The 26700-nt window shown below is 49.3% G+C and overlaps 2 protein-coding genes across 4 annotated transcripts in view; both read left to right on the forward strand.

The window, feature by feature from the left end:
- Positions 1-26700, forward strand: part of KANK4 (KN motif and ankyrin repeat domains 4) — an 827707-nt gene that overhangs the window by 534402 nt on the left and 266605 nt on the right. The gene's annotated exons all lie outside the window — the stretch shown is intronic.
- LOC144802049 (uncharacterized) lies at positions 1051-13402 on the forward strand. Its single transcript, XM_078671786.1, has 3 exons — positions 1051-1503; positions 1545-2367; positions 12756-13402. Exons 1-3 carry the CDS (start codon positions 1051-1053, stop codon positions 13400-13402), a joined length of 1923 nt encoding a protein of 640 aa, XP_078527912.1.

Below are 26700 nucleotides of genomic sequence, written 5' to 3' on the forward strand. Positions count from 1 at the left end.
ATTAGGTTTTATTTGTCATATAATGCTTCTGGTCTCGGTTTTGCCATTTCATAAAGATGTCAATAATAGGTGCGGCTATTTAACTGGTTTAAAGTTACTTCATTTATCTTTCTCGGATTGAGCGTAACTTGGTCAGTAAATTTGGGGGTGACATTCAAATTTCCCAAGAATCACGCTGGCATATCACGTTAAAATACACTATATGACAAGCAGGGTGCAAAGGGACTTACAGGGCAGTGGAAATGTAGATTGGTTGAGGTACTAAGTGAGAAAAAAACACAATATGTTGTAAAAATAACCAAAGTTTTTGAAGACTTACAAAACACATAGAGAGGGAGCGTGTGTGTGTGTGTGTGTGTGCGCTTTTAATTTTATGGCAAGACCGGAGGCTCCTATTATGCTTTCTTATCTTGCATTTTAATAAACAGCAGCCAAGATAAGTGTAAAACTACAGTTCCCAGAGGGCCAGGCGACAACTGGGCCATGGGAACGAGAAAAAACGAGATAACAGTAACCAATCAGAGTACACCTAATAGATAAGAGTCCACACTGACTGCGCAGCTTCCTCTTTTCTTGCTGCTCGCAGTCAGATAAGTGTTCTCTTATCTATGCTCGCTATATTTTGTATTAATTTATGCATATTTGTGTTTACAGCTTAATATTTTTGCTCCTGTGTTCACGCGCTGTTGCGTTGCTCTGCTAGCGCTTTGTGCGCTTCCTTTTATTTACAGTTGTTCCGCTTCCTCACGCTTGTTTACTCCCCCTTCCCCGCCCCCTCAGTGGTCTCTCCCGCTCCGCGGTCTTCGCGCTTGTTCGCGAACGTTCTCACCGCTTGGAGCTCGCCTGCCTCACCGGCGCCGGAGCCCGTTTTTCTTTCTTCCCGCTTCCCTCGTTGCTTCCTCGGCCGCTTTCACTCGCTCTCACAGAGCCGGCTGCTCGACTGCCTCCAGCCCAGTTTCCTCGCTTATTTCAGCCCGCCCCTGCCCTTCCCCTGTTCACGCCCCCTGTACTTTCTCAGTCATTAACCCTTCACTAACCCTGCTGGCTGCAATGGAACATGAGAGCTCTTCTGAGGAAAACTCCTCTTCTGTGGATAATGGGTCTCTCAAGCAGGACCTTCACAGGTTTATTAACACTTCAGTTGAACAGGCAATGGAAGTGTCTATGAAAAGACTATCTAAAAATATGGAAAATTCCATGGTCAGCATGTTGTCCAAGGTTTTGGCCCATTCTGCGGGGGATAGCAGAAAACGCAAGGTGGATCACTCTGCTTCTGTGCATAAGTCAAAAAAGTCAGCTATGGTTAGCGAGTCTCCCTCGCTTATGGACGAGGACTCAGTGCCTCACAGGCCTCCTACTAAGGAGGGGTTTGTCGGTTCCGAGGGAAAAAAGAAGCAAAAATCTAAGCACACAGAGTCCCCTACAAAGAAATTAATGATTTCCACCATCTTGGACACAGATGATGATATGCCTGATGCTGACGACCTATTTGATATCTTTGACGTCACTGACCCCCCCCCCCTAAACTTCCCAAATGTGATTCTTTTAACTTCGAACCTGTTTTTGACTCGGAGGGTCTCCCTATGTTTGACCCGTCCTCCATTCGTCATCCAAATTCGACTGAATGGCTACCCTCTCACCATGTTGGAGAATATATTTCCGCCCGCCTTCGTCTCCCTCTTGAGGCGACTGTGCGTTCCAGGTTGAAGTCTGAATGTCCCAAACCAGCCCTTCCAGATAAGATCACCCTCGTCCCTACCATCGATCAACCTCTCCTTACCTTCTTCTCTAAATTTGGCAAGGACCCTCGTCGTGGGGTAGACAAGGCATGGTCCACTTGTCAAGACAAGTTATTGGACATTGTGGGTCCCTTAGCCCGCATCTTCGACATGGCAGAGTCGGCCCGTCTTGATGGTTCAGATCTTTCAGCCGAAGACATTTCCATGTGGGTGCAACGTGCTTTTTGCCTTCTGGGCAACGCCAATGCTGCCATTACCCACGAAAGACGTAAGGGCCTTTTGATCAAATTGGATCCCAAACTGGCCAACCTTGCTCCTATGGACCCCGGCTCTAAGGCGAATGGTCTTCTCTTTGGGGAGAATTTGGTGCGCGACATCAGCCGGTTTGTCTCTACCTTCGCTTCCCTTGACAAGGCTCAGCAATCTATCAAAAAGACTTTTGCCCCTCGGGTTTTTGGCCGGGCCGGACGAGGCAGGGGTCGCTCTTCCGGCCGTCCCTACAATCAAGGCTCCAAGACTTCTTACGACAACACCCAAGAATACAAGCCGCGCTTCTACCCACAACGAGGCCGTGGTTTCCGCGGCCGAGGGCGTCAAGGTTATCGCAACTCCAACTCCAATCAGCCAGGTAAGCCCGTCTTCTTTCCCTCCTGTAGGGGGTCGATTGAAACTGTTTCTACCAAAATGGCAATCCATAAGTGCAGACCCGTGGGTCCTTTCCACGGTTCAAGGCTATCTTATAGAGTTTTACTCTCCTCCTGTCCAGACCTTTTTCCCTCCGCCTCCCGTGTTCTCTCTGCACATGGCAAATCTCATTTCCACCGAGATAAACTCTCTCTTACAAAAACAAGCCATTCAAATTTTTCCTCACGACTCTACAGGCTTTTTAAGCTCCATTTTTCTGGTTCAAAAGAAGAACAAGAAATTACGCATAAACCTGAAATGGTTCAACCACTTTGTGGTGTATCGTCATTTCAAAATGGAGACGATCCTTCATCTGAGGGACACCCTTCGCCCCCGCGATTGGATGGTTCGTTTGGATCTCCAAGACGCCTATCTCACGGTTCCAATCCACCAGTCTCACTGGAAGTTTCTCCAATTCCAATGGTCAGGTATGACCTACTGTTTCACATCTCTTCCTTTTGGTCTCTCCTCGGCACCATGGTGCTTCACGAAACTACTGAAGCCCGTGGTCGCTTTTCTTCGCTCTCTTGGTATCCGGCTCATAATCTACTTGGACGATATCCTTCTTCTGAATTCGGACAAGCAGGGTCTTCTTTCAGATCTTCAGACCACTCAGAGTCTTCTTTTGGACTTAGGTTTTCTGGTAAACCTCGAGAAATCCTCTCTGGTCCCTTCTCAGAACATGGAATTTCTGGGCTTCCTAGTGGATTCGGTGGCGGCGTCTTTACACCTTCCCCTTTCCAAAATTTCCAAAATCAAAGCGGAAATCGCCTCGGTGTTACATCTTTCTGTCATCTCGCTCAGGTCTCTGGCCCGGATTGTCGGTCTTCTTTCTTCTTCTATTCAGGCGATATTTCCGGGCCCTCTGCACTACCGGGCCCTTCAGCGCTTGAAGATCAGACACCTTCGCCAAGGCCTCGCTTACTCAGACGTCATCGCTCTAGACCAAGAGTCCCGCACAGAATTGCAATGGTGGATAGACCATTTAGATGCGTGGAACGGGCGCACTATCTTCGCCACATCCCCAGATCTTGTGTTGGAATCCGATGCCAGTCTATCGGGCTGGGGCGCCCGATGTGGTCCAATCTCGACTGGAGGAGCATGGTCAAGAGAGGAGTCCAGACTGCACATAAATTGTTTAGAGATGCTTGCTGGCTCCTTTGCAATCAAAAGTCTTTCCAAAGACAGGATCCGCTGTTCCATACTCTTACGCATGGACAATGTTTCTGCGGTTCGTTACATAAATCATCTCGGCGGCACAAAGTCCAAACCCCTGGCGGACTTAGCCAGAAGTCTGTGGGAATATTGTCTAGCCCATCATCTCTCCTTGACAGCGGAGTACCTTCCGGGCAACCTCAATTCAGTGGCCGATTGGCACTCGCGGTTCCTGCGCGACTCCAGCGACTGGAGGCTTTGTCCCTCCGTCTTTCTTTCTCTTTCAACTTTATGGGGTCCCTTTTCTATCGATCTCTTTGCTTCTCGCCTCAATTCTCAATTGCCCCAGTTTTACAGCTGGAGACCAGACCCCTTGGCTCTTGCCACGGATGCCTTCCTCCAAGTTTGGTCTCGTCAACTCCATTATGCCTTTCCTCCTTTCCTCATGATCAACAGAGTGCTGGCGCAGATTCGTCGCCAGGAATCCTCGCTGGTACTGGTGGTTCCTTTCTGGCAATCCCAAATTTGGTTCCCTGTTCTTCTGGAGTTGGCGATGGATTTTCCTGTACTTCTGCCATCCTTCGATGATCTTCTTCTCAACCCTCTCGGCGAGCGTCACAGCTTGATCCTGGACCACTCTCTCACTCTGTCGGCCTGGAAAGTTTCCGGCCTCCCCCTTCTAACATCCTCATTTCACAAGAGGCTGCTCACTTTATCAACCAGGCCTGGGCCCCGGGCACTTCCAAAGCCTACAAATCCGCCTGGTCTCTTTGGGCAAGCTGGTGTCTGGAAAGGTCTCTCGATCCCTTTTCAACCTCTTTAAGTTCTGTTATCAACTTCTTAGCTTCTCAGGCCAGTGCTGGGAAGGCCTATCGAACCATTAACCTCTATCGTTCTGCTATCTCCCTTCATCATACCCACATTGATGACAAGCCCGTTGGGGCTCATCCTCTGATTTGTCGCCTCCTCAAGGGCGTTCGATGCTCCAAACCACCGTTGGCTAAGTATACTTTTTTGTGGGATGTTTCTGTTGTACTTAAATTGTTCTTGAATTGGCCCTCTAATTCTGCTTTGTCTCTCAAAATGTTGTCAGCCAAACTTACAATGTTGCTTTGCTTGGTGTCTATCAAAAGAGTTTCTGATGTCCGAGCCTTGGATGTTTCTTCTCGCCTTTTTTCCCCTACAGGTGTGCTGTTCCAGATTCGCAGACGCACAAAGACTAACTTAGACTCTGTTTTTTATCCCTATTTTCCCGATCAACCCCAACTTTGTGTGGGACAGTGTTTAAAAATGTATGAACAAAAGACCGCTGATCTCAGAACGCCCTCTTGTTCTCAACTTCTCATTTCCTTTCGTAAACCTCACCTTCCTGTTTCCTCCCCTACCCTGGCCAGGTGGGTTCGCTGGGTTATGTCCCTTGCCGGTATTGATGTCTCTGTTTTCGGAGCACATTCGGCTCGGGGAGCCATGGCTTCTAAAGCCTTTTGGTCTGGCTCCCGTTTAGAGGACATACTGAGATCAGCAGATTGGTCCAATGACAGTATTTTCCGCATGTTTTATTGTAAGCCTATTCATTCTGTTGCTTCTGATGTTATTAATTTGCTTTGAACAAGCATAATAGGAGCCTCCGGTCTTGCCATAAAATGTAGATTTTCCTAGTTATTATGACGGAAAGTCTTAATTTTATTAAAGACACGGAGGCGAGTATTATCCCGCCGCTACACTACTAACATGTGTTCTCCCTCCCTGCAGCGAATCCGGCCTTGCCACCTGCTTCATAGAAGATCTTCTCTCCAGCGGTTCCGTTCATCTCCTGCTTGGATGTCTCCTCTGGTTCTTCCATCCCCTTCGGATCCTTTTCCTGGACTTTGGCGATGGATTCCTCTGATTAAGGACTTCTGCTCCTGGACTTTGGCGTTCTTTCTGGTTATGGCTATTTTTCCTTTATTCTCTATTGTTATCTGACTGTCTCTCAGCGAAAAGAGGAAGCTGCGCAGTCAGTGTGGACTCTTATCTATTAGGTGTACTCTGATTGGTTACTGTTATCTCGTTTTTTCTCGTTCCCATGGCCCAGTTGTCGCCTGGCCCTCTGGGAACTGTAGTTTTACACTTATCTTGGCTGCTGTTTATTAAAATGCAAGATAAGAAAGCATAATACTCGCCTCCGTGTCTTTAATAAAATTAAGACTTTCCGTCATAATAACTAGGAAAATCTACATTGTCTGTTTGTATGTACAAATTGCAGGAGAAATCCAACAGACACCTCACCATACCAAACTCTAAGCACCTGTACCCAACTATTAACCAGAAAATATATTTATTAGGGAGGTGTAAAACCCCAAACACCCCCCTTAAGCTACGCCCCTGACTACACCCCGCAGGATTTTAACGTTTGCCTTGCACATTACACACAGCTCTGCATTGAGCATCTTACTCACAGAGCCGTATATTTATTGTTTTTTAGGTCGAGCCTGGGCAGCGCATGCCCTGCCGCGAGCCAGGCAGTATTGGAGTATGGCTTTGAGGCCCGTCCTCTCTCAGCCCATATTTTTAATTGGCTTGTGTCATTGTCCTTTGTAAATGCTGGCTTCCGAGTTGTTATTAGGCTCGTTAGTCCCTCCTTGGTACCGCCTTGTCGGCATTTGTTACCTCCCATAACGGCTGGACCTTTTACTTGTCTTGTTATACGTTCTGCTTTATCTTGGCTGTGAGTTGAATAATTTGCCCCTATTCCAGCCCCTAGGTAGCAGCACGCTGCCCGCTTTTATTTTACTTACTAATGGCGGTTCGCTTTAACTATAGTGACCACGTTTCTTAATTTATTTATTTTAGCAGCATGGTCCGCTTTAAGTATATTGGCCGCGCATACTCATTTATTTTATTTTTATTTTTTTGTTTACTAGCGCCCTTGCGGCTCCTTCACATTCATGGAGGCCGCACCCCTTTATTTAGGCTAGCTGTGTCTAAAGAAGAGTGCGCAGCCGCTGTTAAAGTGAAAGTGCGGCATGGGCGCTTCTACAAAAAAAATCTGTTTGTCAACTTAACAAAGTTGCTTTTTTTGTCAGAGCGCCCCATGCCGCGGTTTCACTTTAATGTCGGCCACGCCCCTCTCTTTTTTCTTGTCTAAAGAAAGGGGTGCTGCCTCCATAAATGTGAAAGCGCCGCATGGGTGCTAGTAAACAAAATAATATTTCCAATGCAATAGTTCTCGCATTTTAGAGAGTTTAATCAATCAATCAATCAATCAGGGGTTGGTAAAGCGCGCTACTCACCAGTGAAGGTCTCAAGGCGCTGGGGGGAGGGAAAAAAGCTGGGGCTCCGGTCAGTCGAAAAGCCAGGTCTTGGGACCCCGTCTGAAGGTCTGCAGGGTTGGTGAGTATCTTATGTCTACTGGGAGGGTGTTCCATGCTGTGGCTGCGGTGTAGGAGAATGCTTTCCCTCCAGCTCTGCTTCGGTGGATACGGGGGACCTCTGCTAGGGCGAGGTTGGCTGAGCGGAGGTTTTTCTTGGGTGCGTGGAAGCTCATTCAGTCGTTAAGGTACTTGGGGATTTGTAGGCATGGGTGAGTAGTTTGTAGGTGACCCTCTTTTCGACGGGGAGGCAGTGGAGTTCTCGCAGGTGTGGGGTCATGTGTTTGTGGCGTGGAATCCCCAGGATGAGTCTGGCGGCTGCGTTTTGGATGGTTTGGAGTTTGCGCAGTAGGGATTTGTTGATTCCGGCATTGAGGGCGTTGCTGTAGTCGAGCCTGCTGGTGATGAGTGCGTGGGTGGTGGTCTTTCCGCAGTCTTAGGGGATCCACTTGAAAGTCTTGCGTAGGATCCGGAGGCAGTTGAAACTGGTGGAGGAGATGGCTTTGATTTAGCGGTTCATGGAGAGGGAGGAGTCGAGGATTATGCCAACGTTCCGAGCGTGGTCCATAGGGGTTGGTGGGGGTCCGAGGGCGGAAGGCCACCAGGAGTCGTTCCATGCAGAGAGGCGTGGTCCGAAGATGAGAACCTCAGTTTTGTCGGAGTTGAGTTTGAGGCAGCTGTCTTTCATCCATGTGGCCACGTTTTTCATTCCTTCCTGGAATCTGAGTCTAGTGTCCTCTGGGTTGCTGGTGAGGGAGAGGATGAGCTGGGTGTCGTCAGCGTAGGACACAATGCTGAGGCCATGCTGCCTGACGGTGGTGGCCATGTAAATGTTGAATAGAGTAGGGCTCAGAGAAGATACTTGTGGGACTCCGCAGATGATGTTGGTGGGTTCGGAGAGGAAGGAGGGAGCATGACCCTCTGTGTTCTCTCGGAGAGGAAGGATCGGATCCAGTTGAGGGCGTCTCCCTGAATTCCTGCATCGTGGTGGTTATTGTGCGGTGAGAGATGGTGTCGAAGGCTGCGGAGAGGTCCAGGAGGATGAGGGCTGCGGTGTGGCCCTGGTCGAGCAGCATCTGGATGTCGTCGGTGGCGGCGATCAGGGCTGTCTCGGTACTGTGTTTGCTGCGGAATCCGCATTGGGAGAGGTCCAGGATGCAGTTATCTTCGATGAAGGTTGTCAGCTGGGCGTTCACAAGCCTTTCTGTGACCTTGGCAGCAAAGGGGAGGAGGGAGATGGGTCGGTAGTTTTCTTGAGGTCGGTAGGGTTGGCCGAAGGTTTTTTGAGGAGGGGCTTCACTTCTGCCCATTTCCAGTCCATGGGGCAGGTGCCGGAGGCCAGGGAGGAGTTGATGGTGCGAGCTAGCTTGGGGGCGAGGGCCGTAGAGGCTCTGTGGAAGATTTGAGGGGGGCAGGGGTCCGTGGGGGCTCCTGAATGAGTTTTCTTCATGGTGGTGGCGACAAGTTTGATGGATGCGGGGTTCCAGGTGGTGATGGTGGGTTTGGCGGTGGTAGTGGCCGTAGGGGTGAAGGCAGACGTTGGTTCGTTGAAGTTGTCGTAAAGGGTCATGATTTTCTGGTGGAAGAAGGTGCTGAGCTTGTTGCAGAGATCTTGGGAGTGTGTGATGTCAAAGGCTTTGCATGGGGGTTTGGTGAGATGCTTGATGACGTTGAAGAGTTCCCTTGTGTTGGCTGCGTTGGCGTTGATCTTTTCCCTGATAAAGATTCTTTTGGTGTCGCTTATCAGTTGGTGGTGGTTTTTCATGGTGCTTTGTGGTTGGTGTGGGCTTCAGTGGTCTGTTGGTTCCTCCACATTTTCTCGAGGCGCCTGCAAGTGCGCCTGGCCTCTAGGAGTTCGGTGGTGAACCAGGCAGCCTTAGGAGGGTGTTTGGTGCTTGTCTGTCGGAGAGGGGCTAGTGTGTCGGCGCAGCTGCCGATCCACCGATGGGGTTCTTTGGCAGCGGCATTGGTGTCAGCGGTGGCTGAGGGGGTTCGTGGAGGAGGGTGGCGTTGAGGTCTTCGGTGACCTTACTCCAGTTCCGTCGAGGCGGACACGGGGCTTATTTGGGTGCGGTGCTGGATGTGAAAGTGAAATGGATGCAGTGGAGGTCTGTCCAGGAGTGCGGGATGGTGTTGGTAACCCGGATGTTTGATCCTCCTGTGAAGATGGGGTCCAGGGTGTGTTCTGCAATGTCGGTGGGAGTGTTTACCAGTTGCTTGAGTCCAAGGTTGGCGAGGTTTTCAAGTAGCGTGTTGGAGTCGGGGTCATGGCGGTTCTCGAGGTGGAAATTTAGGTCTCCGAGCAGAATGTAGTTCGTTGAGGTGATGGCATGGGAAGCGGCGAGTTCTGTGATGGTGGTAGTGGGTTGAGCGCGAGGTCCTGGTGGTCTGTAGATGAGCATGCCCCGTAGCGTAGTTCTGTGGTTGGTGTGGATCTGGAAGTGGAGGAGTTCTATGTTGGGAAGAGTGCTGCTAGGTCTGGTGGTGGAGATTTGGAGGGAGGCTTTGTGTGCGATGGCAATGCCTCCTCCCGGGCGGTTTGGGCGGTCTATCCTCTTGAGCTTGTAGCCTTCTGGTATAGCTGTGGCGATGTCTGGTCCGCAACTCGCGTTTGTCCAGGTCTCGGTGAAGAAGGTGACGTCAGGGGTGGATGTATGACGTTACAACGCATACTTTTACCACGCATACCTTTACAACGCGGTTTTTACCACGCATACCATTACAACGCATAGCGCTTAGAGGTGCTGGATAGTGGTAAGTATAATTTTCTATTCCAACTCCAGTCCCCGTGGACACTAGGGAAGGTGTTGGATAGAAAATTAAACTTATTCCCTATCCTAGAGCGCCCCCCAGCGCAATGCGTTGTAATGGTATGCGTGGTAATGCCTGCATTGTAATGGTAGTGCGTTGTAAAAATTTCGTTGTAAACGTTACATACCGTCAGGGGTGAGAGTGTCGAGTAAGTCCCATATCTCTATGGCGAGTCGGTGAAGAGACCGTATGTTGAGAAGAATGCAATTGATGGTGTTGGAGGTTTTGGCGGCAGATTGTGCGTTGCTGGCTATGGGCGTGGTTTCTATGGAGAGGGTGCTTCGACAGTGGGTGCACAAGAAAGCTCATTGGGTGTTGTCTGGCGAGGCTCGTGCGCAGTGCTCGAGGAGGCTGACAAAAGTGTAGCGGTGGATGCCTGGGGAGCCAAGGTTCCTGGCGCTGGGCGCGGTCCAGGCACGGATGGGTGCAGACGGGCTTGCCTTAGGCGCGCCCGCTGCGTGCCCGCACATCGGTCACCGTAATGAAGGGGAGGGGAGCGGGATCAAGGAGGAGGCGGGCGGGAGCCTGGTAGGGGGCGGGGCTATGTGGGGAGGGCAACGGAGCTTTAGGGCGGGAGGTGCGAAACACTAAGTAAATGAAGAGCAGGGACCTGTGGGATTTAAAACTATTTAAGCTATTACATTGCCAATAGCTCAAACTCTCATAAATGCAAGACCTATTGCATTGCAAGTTCTTGTTTACATTGCCTTTGCCATCTGTGACTGCTACAGCTTTTCTCGAACTGAATGTTCCTTTTGACTGAAGGGTGTTCGCTCTGCTATTCTTGGCATTGGCTGTGTCGTGTACCCTGCAAATTAAGTTTTAATTTCAACATTTTTGTTAAACATCTTTTTATTAATTTTCATAGTAATCAACATAGTACAGGAACATGATATTCTCCAGGTATTGCACACTACCAGGTCTAGCTCTGATATGAGGAACTGGGCCATTCCATCCCGCTATGTTATAATGAACTCAATAATCATTTGTCACTCAGGTGGCACCCATGCCCACTCTGCACCAGCATCCTCAGTAGGTACTTCGGAGTTCCTCTGAAGGGCCCCATATTTGGGCCTACTCCTGTGGGCAGCCCCGGGATCTATAGACCGTCTCCTCGGCCCAGGGCCGGCTTTAGGGCAGTGCGACTGGTGCAGCCACCCCGGGCCCTGACCTGCGGAGGGGGGGGGCGCTGATCTCAGATGGGGCACTGTATTTAGTAATAAGGTATGATTGGAGAGATGAGGGGCACTTTTGCCTGGTGGTAGTAAGAGAATCCGAGGAGGTGGTCATAAGGTGTGGGGGCGCTAAAAAGAATTGTCCCACTGAGCGCCAGCAGCGCTAAAGCCGGCCCTGCCTCGGCCCGCAGGCCCCAGTCCATGTTACGGGCCCAGCAGCTTACCCTCGGGCACACTCGACTGCCCACATTCGGATTATGCCTCTCTTTGCCACCATCGAGGCGAGTTTGCTGAATAGTAGGGTATGTTTATCTAGAGTTTGGTCACTCCAGAGCCCCAGAGTGACCAGCAGCGGAGTGAGTATTAGTGAATCCCTCAGGACCTCGGGAATCAGCTGTTGGACCCCAGCCCAGTACCTCTGTGCCTTTGGGCAGCTCCAGAGGGTGAGCTGTACCCTCGGGGGCAATGGCTGTCCTTCCCATTTTGAAGAGGCGTGTTCTAGTAAAGTAGGCTCTGTGGAGGATATTAATGTGTGATAAACCATTATAACTCCAACATTGAACGTATTTGTGAGCAACTTGGGGCGAATTTGCAATGGTATAATATATTCAATAATCATTTTGTTAAATAAATCACAATTAATTCATCTGCCGAATAAATTCTAGAGAGGACATCCGCCCTGTTTTTTTTGGGATCATGGAGTGGACCTTGTCCGAGCCTGCGTGACATCAGCACAGCTGATTTTACACCGGCTGGTGATGCAAGGGCACAAAGGGGAGCGTTGGTAGGGTAGAGCGTTCCTCTACTACGGCTCGACTGGCAGCCTCCCCCACCCCCTCAGTGACATCTCCCAGTGGTGTCACCTGGTCAGGGTGATGCCAGGGGCACGGGGGGAGGGGGTGGTAGGTAGGGTACCACGCTCCTCCACTACGGCTCTACTGGCAGCCACACCTCAGTGACGGATGTATGACATTACAACGCATGCATTTACATCGCATGCCTTTACAACGTAAGTATTACAACGCAGTCCATTACAACGCATAGTGCTTTTGGGCCTGGATAGTGAATAGTTTAATTTACTATTCCAACTCCAGTCCCCGTGGACACTAGGGAAGGTTATTGGATAGTAAATTAACCTATTCCCTATCCTAGAGCGCCCCCCAGAGCAATGCGTTGTAATAGTTTGCATTGTAATGGTTGCGTTGTAAAGGCTCTGCGATGTAAAAGTTGCGTTGTAAGTGTTGTTCACCCTCAGTGACATCTCCCAGTGGTGTCACCTGGTCAGGGTGATGAATTTAAATAGTTTTTACCTGTCTGTCACTTCACCCAGCGCACTCTCCCGCCCTAATCACTGTCAAATCGCCGCGCAGCCGATATGAGCGCTGCCACGGCACTGTGATTTTCACCGCCATTCTCTTCCTGAGGACACAGGCCACGCCCACGGCCCTGAGGCCACGTCCCCTCCTCTCATATAAATATAATGTGCCTTCCCCGGACGCGCAGCGGACGCGTGCAGCGGGCGCGCCGCCAGCGCGCCGAAAGCGCGCCAAAGGCAAGCCCGTCTGGGCCCGTCCGCGGCCGGCCGGGGCAAGGGGCCACCCCCCCTGTCCAGTCGCCCTACCGGGTCAGAAACTTTAGCTCGCACTCCCTCCTCCAATTAAGGAAGGATGCTGCTCCACCATTTCATCACGCCTGGGATCTATCCATACAACACCCCACCTGTAATCAGTGCGGATTTTATTTCTCACCTCATGCAAGAGTGGAACCCACACAATACTCCATGTTCTTGCTCAACTGTAGATCCCTTCCCAAGCACTCCTTGAAAATCTCTTTATTGATAGAGGATGCAAATCCGGACATCCTCTTCCTCACAGAGACTTGGCTGCATGAACATTCAGAACCTGATCTGGTGCAAACCCTCCCACAAGGATACCAAATATTCCGCCATGACCGCAAAACAGGAATCGGTGGTGGACTAGCAGTGATCCACAAGATAGGCTACAAAATCACTAGCACCCCCGCCTGTGTCCCTGACAGTGAATGCCTTCCATTCACTATAAAACTCAGCCCCACTAATAGGTTCTCAGGTATGCTTATATACCGCCCACCCGGGACGCAAGGACAATTCCTCTCTAACCTTGCCCCAATAGTTGCAAACCTTGCTCTTAGTTCTGCTAACTTCACGCTCCTGGGAGACCTGAACACCCACCTTGATGACCCTAATGACTCAAACGCCAGAGAACTATCCTCTAGTCTAGGTGCCCTCGAACTACAGCAACTAGTCCTCGGGCCCACTCATCAAAAGGGCCATCTTCTGGACCCCATATTCAGCAATTGCCCGAACCTACAAGTCGGAAACCCCTCCCCGCTCCCCTGGACTGATCACTTCCTTATTCCTCTCACATGGACCCTTCCCAACCACCCATTACCAAAACCCAAAACTGTCCAAAAGTCACGTAATTGGTCCAAGCTTCCCCAGCCACAATAGCTGGAGAACCTTGATTCGACCAAACCCACCAAAACCTCCAACCCTATAGAGGGCAACGAGAATTACAACACCTGGATCACCAAATCCCTAGATCTAGTACTCCCACTCAAATGTACCTACCCCAAGCGGGGGAACGCGACTGCCCCTTGGTACACCACTGACCTACGAGATGCCAAACAAAACTGTAAAAAGAATTGAGAGGAAATGGCGCCTGGATTATTCACCAACAGGCAAAACAGCCTACAGGGCAGCTATCAAAAGCTACAAAACTAGTATTAAACTAGCGCAGGCAAAGTATTTTGAGGGAAAAACTGACAAGGCAGCCTCTAAGCCTAAGGAGATCTATCGGATAGCAAAATCTCTACTTCAACTAACAGAGATACCAAAAGAGCACAGCAACTCCCAAGTCCACTGTGATGAGCTAGCGGACTTCTTCTACCGTAAAATAGAAATCATCAATTCCTCTTTCACTCAAAACTCCCCTCCGATTAGCTGCCCAGATCCAGACCCCGCGTCAGTATCACCCGTTCCCCTCACATATATCTCGCCCTTGGACCTCAGTCATTTAGAGAGTATCATGCAGCAGGTCAAATCAGAATCACCTACCGACCCGGCCCCCCCGCGAGCTCTCATCCCGATCACCACTCAGATCTCACCCACTATTCTGGACCTGCTTAACTCCTCTCTCCACGTTGGCATCGTCCCACCTCCATGGAAACGAGCAATGGTCAAGGCCCTATTAAAAAAGCCAAGCCTGGACCAAAACAACCCCTCCAACTATAGACCTATCTCTCTGCTACCCTGGCTCAGCAAACTACTAGAGAAGTATGTCAACTCTGACGTGACACACTCACACTTTCTGGAATCAAATGCAATACTTGATTCCTCGCAGACGGGCTTTCGGCCCCTCCACGGAACAGAAACAGCCTTGGTCGCAGTGACGGAGGAGGCAAGAAGGATCCTGGATAGCGGTGGGTCATCGGCCATCGTTCTCCTCGACCTTAGTGCCGCCTTCGACACTGTAAACCACAACATTCTTCTCCACCGTCTCAGTAGGATAGGCATCTCGGGAACGGCACTCACCTGGCTGAGATCCTTTCTCACAGATCGATCATTTCAGATATTCGAGAAAGATCTCACCTCCCCCAGCAAACCCTTGAACTGTGGGGTGCCCCAGGGCTCCTCCCTGAGCCCCACTCTTTTTAACGATTACCTTAGCCCATTGGCTGAAGTCGTTCGCCCCTTTGGAGTGAAAATTATCACCTATGCGGACGACACACAGCTAGTAGTAGCACTGGATCCCCCTCTCAACTCCCACCACAGCCTACAGAAATGTCTAGAAGCAGTTGCCGCCTGGATGACAGCCTCCTGCTTAAAACTAAATGGGGAGAAAACAGAGATCATGCTCCTAGGAAATACCATCTCCAAATCTATCGACTCCATCTGGCCCCTCTGCCTAGGCTCTCCCCCCGCACCCAAAGAACAAATTAAAAGCCTCGGCATATGGCTTGACAGAACACTTAATTTTAATTACCAGGCAACCAAGCTATCCGCCACTTGCTTCGGGCTCCTGAGGCTACTACGTAAAATCCTCCCCCTTCTCCCTTTCCACTCAAGACGGATCATGGTCCAAGGGCTGATTTTATCTCGCCTTGACTGCGGAAATGCCCTATACCTTGGGGCCCCACAGTCCATGCTTAACAGACTCAAAATTGTCCAAAAGTGTGCTGCCAGGACTCTTCTCGATATTCCACGACGAGTCTCAGTTAAAGCCCGATTGAAAGACCTCCATTGGCTCCCTGTAAAATCGAGGATTGAATTTAAGGCCATGTGTATTGCCCATCGTTCCAATTGGGGAACAGGCCCCGCTATTAACCGTACCCTTGTAAATGCTTATCATCCCAATCGACACCTCAGATCCTGGACATCCTATCTGACCACAGTGCCCCGAATCAAAAGAGCAAGGTGCGGAGGCCGTTCGCTCTCCTATAACCTAGCCAGGATCTGGAACACGCTCCCCCTCACAATCAGATCAGAGCCTAAACTTCTTACCTTCCGAAAGCTCCTCAAAACCTGGCTTTTTAATAAACCGATATAAAATCCAGCGTACTCCGCCTTAGCCCAACCTCTGTAGCGCTGGGACACCCTGTGGTAGCCATCGCGCTTTATAAATTATCTTTTCATTTCATTCATTCATTTTATTTCATTTCAGGGTGATGCCAGGGGCACGGGGTGAGGGGAGGTAGGGTGCAGCACTCCTCCACTACAGCTCTACTTGCAGCCACACCTCAGTGACATCTCCCAGTGGTTTCACCTGGTCAGGGTGATGCCAGGGCCACGGAGGGAGGGGAGGAGGGGGTGGTAGGTATGGTACCGCGCTCCTCCACTACGGCTCTACTGGCAGCCACACCTCAGTGACATCTCCCAGTGGTTTCACCTGGTCAGGGTGATGCCAGGGGCACGGAGGGAGGGGAGGAGGGGGTGGTAGGTATGGTACCGCGCTCCTCCACTACGGCTCTACTTGCAGCCACACCTCAGTGACATCTCCCAGTGGTTTCACCTGGTCAGGGTGATGCCAGGGGCACGGGGGGAGGGGAGGAGGGGGTGGTAGGTATGGTACCGCGCTCCTCCACTACGGCTCTACTTGCAGCCACACCTCAGTGACATCTCCCAGTGGTTTCACCTGGTCAGGGTGATGCCAGGGGCACGGGGGGAGGGGAGGAGGGAGTGGTAGGTATGGTACCGCGCTCCTCCACTACGGCTCTACTTGCAGCCACACCTCAGTGACATCTCCCAGTGGTTTCACCTGGTCAGTGTGATGCCAGGGGCACGGGGGGAGGGGAGGAGGGAGTGGTAGGTAGGGTACCGCGCTCCTCCACTACGGCTCTACTTGCAGCCACACCTCAGTGACATCTCCCAGTGATGTCACCTGGTCAGGGTGATGCCAGGGGCACGGGGTGAGGGGAGGTAGGGTGCAGCACTCCTCCACTACGGCTCTACTTGCAGCCACACCTCAGTGACATCTCCCAGTGGTTTCACCTGGTCAGGGTGATGCCAGGGGCACGGGGGGAGGGGAGGAGGGGGTGGTAGGTATGGTACCGCGCTCCTCCACTACGGCTCTACTTGCAGCCACACCTCAGTGACATCTCCCAGTGGTTTCACCTGGTCAGGGTGATGCCAGGGGCACGGGGGGAGGGGAGGAGGGGGTGGTAGGTATGGTACCGCGCTCCTCCACTACGGCTCTACTTGCAGCCACACCTCAGTGACATCTCCCAGTGGTTTCACCTGGTCAGGGTGATGCCAGGGGCACGGAGGAGGGGGTGGTAGGTAGGGTACCGCGCTCCTCCACTACGGCTCTACTTGCAGCCACACCTCAGTGACATCTCCCAGTGGTTTCACCTGGTCAGTGTGATGCCAGGGGCACGGGGGGAGGGGAGGAGGGAGTGGTAGGTAGGGTACCGCGCTCCTCCACTACGGCTCTACTTGCAGCCACACCTCAGTGACATCTCCCAGTGGTGTCGCCTGGTCAGGGTGATGCCAGGGGCACGGGGTGAGGGGAGGTAGGGTGCAGCACTCCTTCACTATGGCTCTACTGGCAGCCACACCTCAGTGACATCTCCCAGTGGCTTCACCTGGTCAGGGTGATGCCAGGGGCACGGGGGAGGGGCGGAGGGGGTGGTAGGTAGGGTACCGCGCTCCTCCACTACGGCTCTACTTGCAGCCACACCTCAGTGACATCTCCCAGTGGTGTCCCCTGGTCAGGGTGATGCCTGGGGCACGGGGGGAGGGGAGGAGGGGGTGGTAGGTAGGGTACCGCGCTCCTCCACTACGGCTCTACTGGCAGCCACACCTCAGTGACATCTCCCAGTGGTGTCGCCTGGTCAGTGTGATGCCAGGGGCACGGGGTGAGGGGAGGTAGGGTACAGCACTCCTCCACTACGGCTCGACTGGCAGGCCCCCCCTCTGTGACATCTCCCAGTGGTGTCACCTGGTCAGGGTGATGCCAGGGGCACGGGGAGGGGAGGTAGGGTACAGCACTCCTCCACTACGGCTCTACTTGCAGCCACACCTCAGTGACATCTCCCGGTGGTGTCACCTGTATTTGTATTTTGTATTTCTATCAGTTATTTGTAGAGCGCACTTCGACCAGAATGGTATCCTGGCGCTAAATTGTCAATGAGAGCAGAAATAGTGAAACAAGCACTGGCGTTGCCAGTAGGTCTCGTAGAATGCAGTGCATCCTTCTTGCTGTAGTAGGGCGATTGGGTGGCTGTTGGTAATTAGAGAGTGGCCGGAGGGAAGCCGGATGGGGGCAGGAGAGCTGAGATAGCGTGTTAGGGGAGGAGAAGCCGCAGAGCGCACGCTGGGCGAAGCCCTTTGATGTGCTGTGCGGCCGTGAATGCGCGTGCTTGTTTGCTCACGTGATTCACGTGAACTTAAAGAAAACCACACGAACGAAACCCTTTGTTTCACGATTGTTTTCAGCACTTGAATTCTCGCTCCCTCATTGCGCTTGCGGCATTGATAGGTCACGAGACCTAAAAAAGCTGTAGCAGCGGAAGTCCAAAATGTCCTCCCAGTGATTAGTTAGGGGAGAGCCTAGTTTTTAGGGCATTTCTAAACCTAGTCAAGGCAGGGCTCTAAATGGGCTGGTACTGTCCGGTACGGAGTACCGGCACTTTTTAATTTTGAGAGTGAGAATACCGGCACTTCTGAAGAGAAATGTAATACTTTTAATTGGAGAGCAGGCACTTCTCTGAAATAAGCAGGTACCGCGGTACAGAGTACCTGCATTTCTATTTTTCCATTTCAAGCACTGAGTGAAGGTGATACCAGGGGCACAGAGGGGAGGGTTGCGTAGGGTACAGAGTTCATCTATTGGCAGCCCCCCCACCCCCCGCCCGTGACATCTTCCAGTGGTGTGCCTGCCTGGTCAGGGTGATCATGTCAGGCAGGTAGGAAGTCTTTCCCCCCGCCTCTTCAGCGTGGCTCTTGGGAGACCATGTTCAGGTGGGGCCTTAAAACTGGGCAACTTTACAGGTGTATCGAATGCAGAATGGCTAAGAGGGAGTTAGTAAGATTTTTTTGGGCCTGACCTAGACACGTCTACTGCTGTCTCGCCAGCCTCATGTAATAAAAACTATCCTAAATCAAAATTACATGTGTGCACATATACATAAAGCGGCGTTCTTCCTCCATTGGTTTGTTGAACTGTCTTGCTTCTTTTGCTCCCACCGCCCAGCGCGTGCCAGCCCGTGCCAGCCCGTGCCAGCCCACGCCGGCTCTTTCACTCGGTGAGTAAAGACATTTTCTTAATCACTAGGGCACATTCGACTGAAAAACGTGCAATTCAGTGCCGGGGCTAGTAGGGTTAATATTTTACATTAACATGTTTTTTCGTTCGATTCTTTATACTTTGTTTAGTCCTTCTTGTGCGATCAAACTACGTTTCCAGGTTATGGCAATTCAAAGCCAATATACCGCCTTTTCTTACAGGAAATGTATTTTCCATAAATGTCTGAAAAAATGTGTTACTACCCGTTCTGGGCGCAATTGCATTATAGGAAGCACCTATGCCGTTCTATTATATGTGATGAGTTATTTTTTGAGAAAAAAAAAGATTTATTTCTTGCAAGCTTTAACCACCACTTTTAGGCGGTGAATGTTTTCTTTTTTCTTTGGTTCCTGTTTTTTCTTCTATTTGCGGCATGTGATTGCTATAAAAAGAACATTCGCTCCAGCTTTGGAGGCCAGACATAATGGCTTTTGCCAGTGCTTGTTTAAGCTTGAAATCAAGGCAGACAGGTACGGCCTTTGCATTTTGCACCGTGCATAATACAAAGATGCATGATTCATTTGCCAATGTCAGGATCATTAAAGGGAATATTTATGAACAGCTCTACTTGAGAAAACATATTTGCCTTGGTTTCCTGTCTGCTTCATTAAAAGGTGGGAGAGACAGGTTTCCTGATACGGTCACCTTTCATTGCTATTTATTCATGTATTTCCTTATCTCTACGCTTGTGAGAAAGCAGCTGCTCCTGATTTCAAGGTTTGCTTTCACTTGTAACTCAGAAATAATCTTTTTTTTCATTCAACAATAATTAAACAGTCCTACCCAGAAGCCTGCCTTTATGAACTGGGAATGCCTGCTGTAGAACCTTGTTATCTCAAACGTTGTTGGCGTTTTGCTAGCTCTCTTAGCTGTTCCCACATGAAAACAAGCATTGGCAAAGCCAATAGGTCTCGATTATGCAGTGCTTTAAATTTGTAATATAATAAGTGTCAGGGCCCTGACCAAGGGGCTACTGCAGCTTGCATCACCCATTGCCTCTGTCATATTGCAAATGACGGTATCAAAAAAACTACTAAACATCTCTCTCGCCAGCAAGTGTGACAATTCAGATTATTCCAGGTTCCCGAAGCTAAAGGAATGGCTGGGGAGGCAGGGTTTAGTATTTTTTTAATGTTTATTGTATTCATTAAGAACCGTTGTTCTGCTCGTCTCTAAATTAGATGAGCAGGGCCACCATGTGGAAGAGTGGCGTAAGAAGATGATGACAATTAAGTGCTGTTGCCGAGCAAACCAATTAAGTGCCGGTGCAGAGCACCGGAAACCACCTGCCCAAATTAAGCACTGCGCTTATGCAAGATCTATTGGCTTTGTCAATATATTTTTTTACGTTATACTGTATAGTTTTGGTTGAAAGTAAACCAAAAAAAAGAGCTATGATGCAGTGAATGCTGGCCATATCATAGCGTTTGTGGCCAAAGGTCAGACCTGCTCACTCAGTGCCGTTCAACATCATGTGATTCTGAGCAAATTACTTAATCTCCTTGAGACTAAAAAAGAGGAATGTGACTTTCTATAATGCAACTGGTGCTTTCCAATACCTCCTGGTCCAGTTGTCAATATAAAAAACTGCAAACAAAAAACAAAACCTGCAGAGCTAATGAGGAGGAGAAATATGGAGAGAGGTGTGGAAGAGTGAGCAATAGGGCAGCAGGTTGCACCCAAGCCCTAAAGCACATCCAACTCTCACACAAAAAAAACAAAAAAGACAATGAGCGCGACTACAAACACTTCAGTTACACGGACTGCTTAGTCACCTAGAAAAAAATGAAAGTTTGGGGGGAAAAAAGCCGATCTGAAAAATTGTCAAAAAAGTGAAATGTATAGAAGATAAAAAATAGCAATCCAAAATAAATGTTCTTGAAACCACAGCGCAAGTAGCGGAAGGACACTAATTAAACTAATGCAAACAGTGGCGACTTGCACAGGTAACGCTGTGCGATGGTTAGGTGAGGTGGGGCGGGGCCGGGTGGGGGGGTAGTGGAGTTCGAGAATCGAAGGGAAAGTGGAGAGTAAGTAAATAAATAAATAAAACCTCTTACCTTGCGCTCGCCGCATCACCGACTCTGCGATGCGGCGAGTGCAAGGTAAATGGATTCATTTATTTACTTTCCACTTTCCCGTCATATGTCGAACTCCACTACCCCCAACTGGTTCTCGCCCCTTACCCGTCCAGTCTCACCACCCCACAGCGGTACCTGTGCGAGCCGCCCGTGCCTGCAAAGGGTAAGATATGTCGGGTCTCCAAGCCCTATGCTGCATGCAATACCCCTCATAGCAGCAGCACTTGCGAACTGTTAGGCGAAACCTAAAACTGAGAAATTGAGAGATGGATGCTGCTTTCAGGTGCCACCGCATTTTGATTTAAATGCAGCATCCCACGCGCTTGGCCAGCTCCTCCTCAATCCTTGGATCTCGTTTGACACAGGCTTGACTGGTCACATCAAGACTTCATGGCTTGTTTGTCCTCTGTGATATATTGTACATAAAAAACAAAAGGAACAACTGAGGATCAACCTTACGAATAGCAAAAAAGAGACACACCATCCTGACAAAGTGGGGATAATTGTCACATTCCAGTATTAAATTGAGGATATTACAGCAGGTAGTTTTCTTGTTTGGAAAACTCCCATTTGTGATGCACTACATGGGAAACGGAAGCCAGTAAACTTACTAACTTGAGTAAACACTGGCATCCCTCTGTTTCCCAGGATGTTCAATTCTCTTATCTGTTTCACCCAAAGCAACAATCCAGGAAATGTGGCTCCTCTGGAAACTAATCCACCCCAAGAAACTCCTTGACTTGAAAGAGAGCGAGCCAATTAAGGAAGACGGAGTGCTTTGGAGGCTTCTTTCTGAAAGGGAAAGATGTGTAGGTGGTGAGGCATCTATCTGGGTCAGAGGTCCAATATTTTCCAGGCATACAAAGTACCCTTTGGTTGGATCAGCAGAGATGCAACCCTGATCGTGGATGCTTTTAAAATAGCACATCAGTATTTTTAAGTTGGGGGTTCTCCTCTGATGTGAACAAGTGAGAAGAATAAGGAAACCTGAAGTTACATTCAATCAGAGAGCTAGACTGCTTGGTAAGGAGACAGCTTTGCCTGATGTGACACTCATATTGCAGCCTAGCTACTCACTGGTGATACAGGCCGCTTTGTAAGGTAATGCAGTCACACAGGCATTCTAAGGATCCAGCGATGATGCAGCCAGTTGAGCCTGATGGTGCATTCATCCTGACATCCTAGTTAACCAAATGAAAGTCCATGGGTCGCACACTACTCCACCCACCAGCGGGTATACCCCAAGAGCATCACGGTAAATGCAGCTCTTCAAAACGTGTGCGCTTTTCGTAGATTCTGAAGTGTAAAAGCAAAGTTGCAGCACCAACTCTGGACACCGGTGTTTCAGGATTATTTTCCTTCATCAGCAGAGTATAGGCAGTTTTCGGGGGTTTGCTGTGCAGGCTGCCAAATATTATCGGGTCTGGTACCTCTCTCGGCGCGTAGGTGCGTTATCCGAGTTCGTCAGCCGAATGGCTCGAGGGAGCCATATTTAAATGAAAGTCCATGGGTCGCACACTACTCCACCCACCAGCGGGTATACCCCAAGAGCATCACGGTAAACGCAGTTCTTCAAAGCGTGTGCGCTTTTCGTAGATTCTGAAGTGTAAAAGCAAGGGCGCAGCACCAACTCTGGACACCGGGGTTTCAGGATTATTTTCCTTCATCAGCAGAGTATAGGCAGTTTTCGGGGGTTTGCTGTGCAGGCTGCCAAATATCAACGGGTCTGGTACCTCTCACGGCGCGTAGGTGCGTTATCCGAGCTCGTCAGCCCAATGGCCCATATTTAAATGAAAGTCCATGGGTCGCACACTACTCCACCCACCAGCGGGTGTACCCCAAGAGCATCACGGTAAATGCAGTTCTTCAAAGTGTGTGCGCTTTCCGTAGATTCTGAAGTGTAAAAGAAAAGTGGCAGCACCAACTCTGGACACCGGTGTTTCAGGATTATTTTCCTTCATCAGCAGAGTATAGGCAGTTTTTGGGGGTTTGCTGTGCAGGCTGCCAAATATTATCGGGTCTGGTACCTCTCACGGCGCGTAGGTGCGTTATCCGAGCTCGTCAGCCCAATGGCTCGAGGGAGCCATATTTAAATGAAAGTCCATGGGTCGCACACTACTCCACCCACAAGCGGGTATACCCCAAGAGCATCACGGTAAATGCAGTTCTTCAAATCGTGTGCGGTTTTTGTAGATTCTGAAGTGTAAAAGCAAAGTTGCAGCACCAACTCTGGACACTGGTGTTTCAGGATTATTTTCCTTCATCAGCAGAGGATAGGCAGTTTTCGGGGGGTTGCTGTGCAGGCTGCCAGATATTATCGGGTCTGGTACCTCTCACGGCACGTAGGTGCGTTATCCGAGCTCGTCAGCCCAATGGCTCGAGGGAGCCATATTTAAATGAAAGTCCATGGGTCGCACACTACTCCACCCACCAGCGGGTATACCCCAAGAGCATCACGGTAAATGCAGTTCTTCAAAGCGTGTGCGATTTTCGTAGATTCTGAAGTGTAAAAGCAAAGTTGCAGCACCAACTCTGGACACCGGTGTTTCAGGATTATTTTCCTTTATCAGCAGAGTATAGGCACACGCTTCAAAGAACTACATCTACCATGATGCTCATGGGGTATACCCGCTGGTGGGTGGAGTAGTGTGCGACCTATGGACTTTTATCCTAGTTAACCACTTCTGTTTAATGACCTTCCCGATTTTACTCTCTCACAAAGACTCTTCTAGCCACTCACTTGTGCTATGTGTTAGGTTACACTTACACAATCATTTACCTAACCCACTCAGATGCTCTTATAAAGCATGTGATATGTTCTGGCTGAATATATTCCAGTTTGTCAGATGCTCTCATACAGCATATGTTCTGACTGTGGAATAACCAAGTATGTCAGATGCTCATACTCTGATGATTCTGACTGTCCTAACGAGGAAGTATGTTGGATGCTCTAATTCAAATATTATATATTCACAGTCCTACGTTGTAGTGGGTCAGATTCCCTTGTAGTGCTTAAAGTTTGTTCTGACAGTCTGACAATCCTGTGTCTTAGACACTAACATGTTGTGTATTCTGACTGTCCTATAAGCCAGTGTGTCAGATGCTTTTATGCATCATGTTTCATGCTCTGACCGACCTCTGATCGAGAACGTCGGAGGCCATGATACCTGTTGACAATATTACTATGAGGAAGTATGACTTACTCTTCCATTACTTACATTCTCCTGTATTTCAGTAGTAAAGCTGAAGTAGTACAAGATTACATATTTTTGAATCAGTCCCAATGCATGGCTACATTGGCAGTGATGCTGTCATAAGCGTAGAAGTTTTAGGTGCAACCTTGTTTCATGTTTCTGTGCACTGTAGCAAATTAGTTAAGGAGTTCAAGATGGAAAAAACACATCTGCTAGGGCTTTGCTGTAAGTAATTTGCTTACTTAATTGAAATCAGGTTTTATCCCCACATTTTAATCCATCCTGTTTGTTAGTTACTTGGATTATGTCAATGGGCGGTACAGAATTCCATCCTACAGATGTTTTCAGTCACTTAAAATTGAAATGTTTGAAAATGCTGAAGCGCCTGAGAGCTGAACTAAGGCTCGCAGAGGACAGACACTAACAACTCTTATTCAGTATGCTTGGAAAATAGTCGGGTCTTCAGGCATTTCCAAAGCTTTGATCCAAATGGAGAGGCAAGGGGGAGAAGTTATGCAGGAATGAACCTTAGGGCTGCAGGAAATTCCCATCTCACCGTTTGAATCTTGATAGGAGCCATGAAAAATTGTTCTCAGAAACCAAACCTAAGCTTCCGGTGTGTTGTCAGAGTAGAAGGCAGTTAAACGTACTTGTGTGCAACCTTGGGGCTTTATGTAAAAGGTAATGTTATAGTTAACCCTATGTTCAACCAGAAGCCAGTGGCTGAGGCGCACAGTATAGCTGTGCACTCTGCAGTTTTCTTAATATTTAGAACAAAGAGCATGGATATCAGCTGTTACAACATTATTTTGGTAAATGGTCTTTGGCTGTTCTAATGTAGGGGTTGTGGTGATAGACCCTGATTGATTTGTGCACTTCAGTTGTCTTCTGAATGTTAAATACTACCCACAACTGAGATGTGCGGTTGTGACTGTTTCCACAATCATCTCTAGTAAATGATATCTTTTGGTAGACCATATTATTAGTTAGGGGAATACACACTGGATGGCTCTAAGCTGATTCTAAGCTGAGGTCTTCTATTTCATGTTCTCTAAACGTAACCCCTCTCAAAAACAATAGCTATCTACACTAGCATTATTAGATAATAAGCAACTCGTGATCATAGCATTTGTTTATGCAGGACCGTGCCTTTTCATACAATGATCACACATGTGGGGTGAGACCTTCCTAAATTACAAACTTTGACCCTGAGTGGGACTCGTGTGGTCTAGTGGTGCACACAGGATGCTCCTCACTTTTAATGCGTGTGATTATCGTTAACTTACCCTGTTACTGAGGACGAAGAATGGTGGCAGTGGCAGATTACAGTGGCAAAAATGGCCTTTTTAGCTTTCACCTCCCAGAGAGAGTCGCCTACTGGTATCTCTTGTAATTTTATATTAGTCTGCCAGTCCCCGGCAACGGGGTCCTTTGTTCCATTCTAGTGGACATGGAGGATCCATGTGTATATGTAAAATCCGTGTGTAGAAGTTGTGTGTGAAGTATCTGTGACATTACAAGAATCCATTTTGATTTCCTGAACCAAACTAGTTCCTAATATGGAAGTTGGAGAGAGCACTACTCAGTAATGGGAATTACGGGGCTCATGAAGAGCATTCTTATATAGAGGACTATATTCTAGGTTGTGGAAGAAAGCAGACCAAGGGTTATTTTGCTAGAATAGGCAAATTTGCCCGTCCCTTTCTGCTCCATTGTACTCTGAAAGGGTTATCCCCCCAAGGTTAGCAGATTGTTAAACAGGGAAGCCCCACGCTCTTTTGCGTCCTTGCTTTAGGTTTCTGTGGAAGGAGATTCCCAACTTCAGCCCACCTTCCTGCTGACTCCTGAAGTAAAAATCTATGGCTGGACCAGTCAGGGAGGAATAAACAAAAGGAAGGAACTGCCAAAAACTGGTCCTAGAGCCAGACTCTTGGAATACACAAACTCGGGCTGCAATCAAAGTATGCCAAGATTTCTCGATGAGAACCTGAAGCCCCCCTTTCCCCACACGAGCAACAACCGATGAAACCCTTTCTTTTCCAGGATTGGGGTACTGGTTACTAAATCCCCTCTGACAGGTTTGGGACCAGAACCCCGGGGGGGGGTTATTATCCAGCAAGGATAAGCTGCCTTTGGCCTACCTTAGAGAAAGGAGCTGGACAAGTGTTATGGAGGGAATTGGAGATGACCTCGCACGAGGAAGACACTGTCTAGAACATCAGGACTGTGAAGGATGATGTTAAGCTACCCACCATCCCTTGAAGAAGAACATGTTTCACTCAGCTAGAGGGTATAGCATCGAAGACCTGCGTAACCCTGTAGCGTGTGCGGAAGCCGGAGTACCTGTGACAGTGGGGCACTCATTGAAACTAACTAAGAGCATCTCTGCCAAAGAACCAATGCAACTACAAGTGTGGGTACTAAAGAAAAATTACTGTAATTAGTGGTTCCATCTGACAAAACTGAGTGGTGGACAAAGAAGTTTGATGTCCCATACTGTTGGAGAAGAAATGGACCAGCACCCTGTAATAACTGATGCAGCGTGAGGTGCCCCCTCCCCCACAACGTTATTTGGGTGGTGGTCTTTTGTATGTCCCTGAGGAAGATCCGAAGAAGGTTAAGCCATCAGACTATGAGCTGCGCGACATGAGCATGGCCTCTTTAGGACGAGTACTGGTCCTGCCAATG

Source organism: Lissotriton helveticus, chromosome 1_2 (genome assembly GCF_964261635.1).
Source record: "Lissotriton helveticus chromosome 1_2, aLisHel1.1, whole genome shotgun sequence".
Taxonomy (NCBI): domain Eukaryota; kingdom Metazoa; phylum Chordata; class Amphibia; order Caudata; family Salamandridae; genus Lissotriton; species Lissotriton helveticus.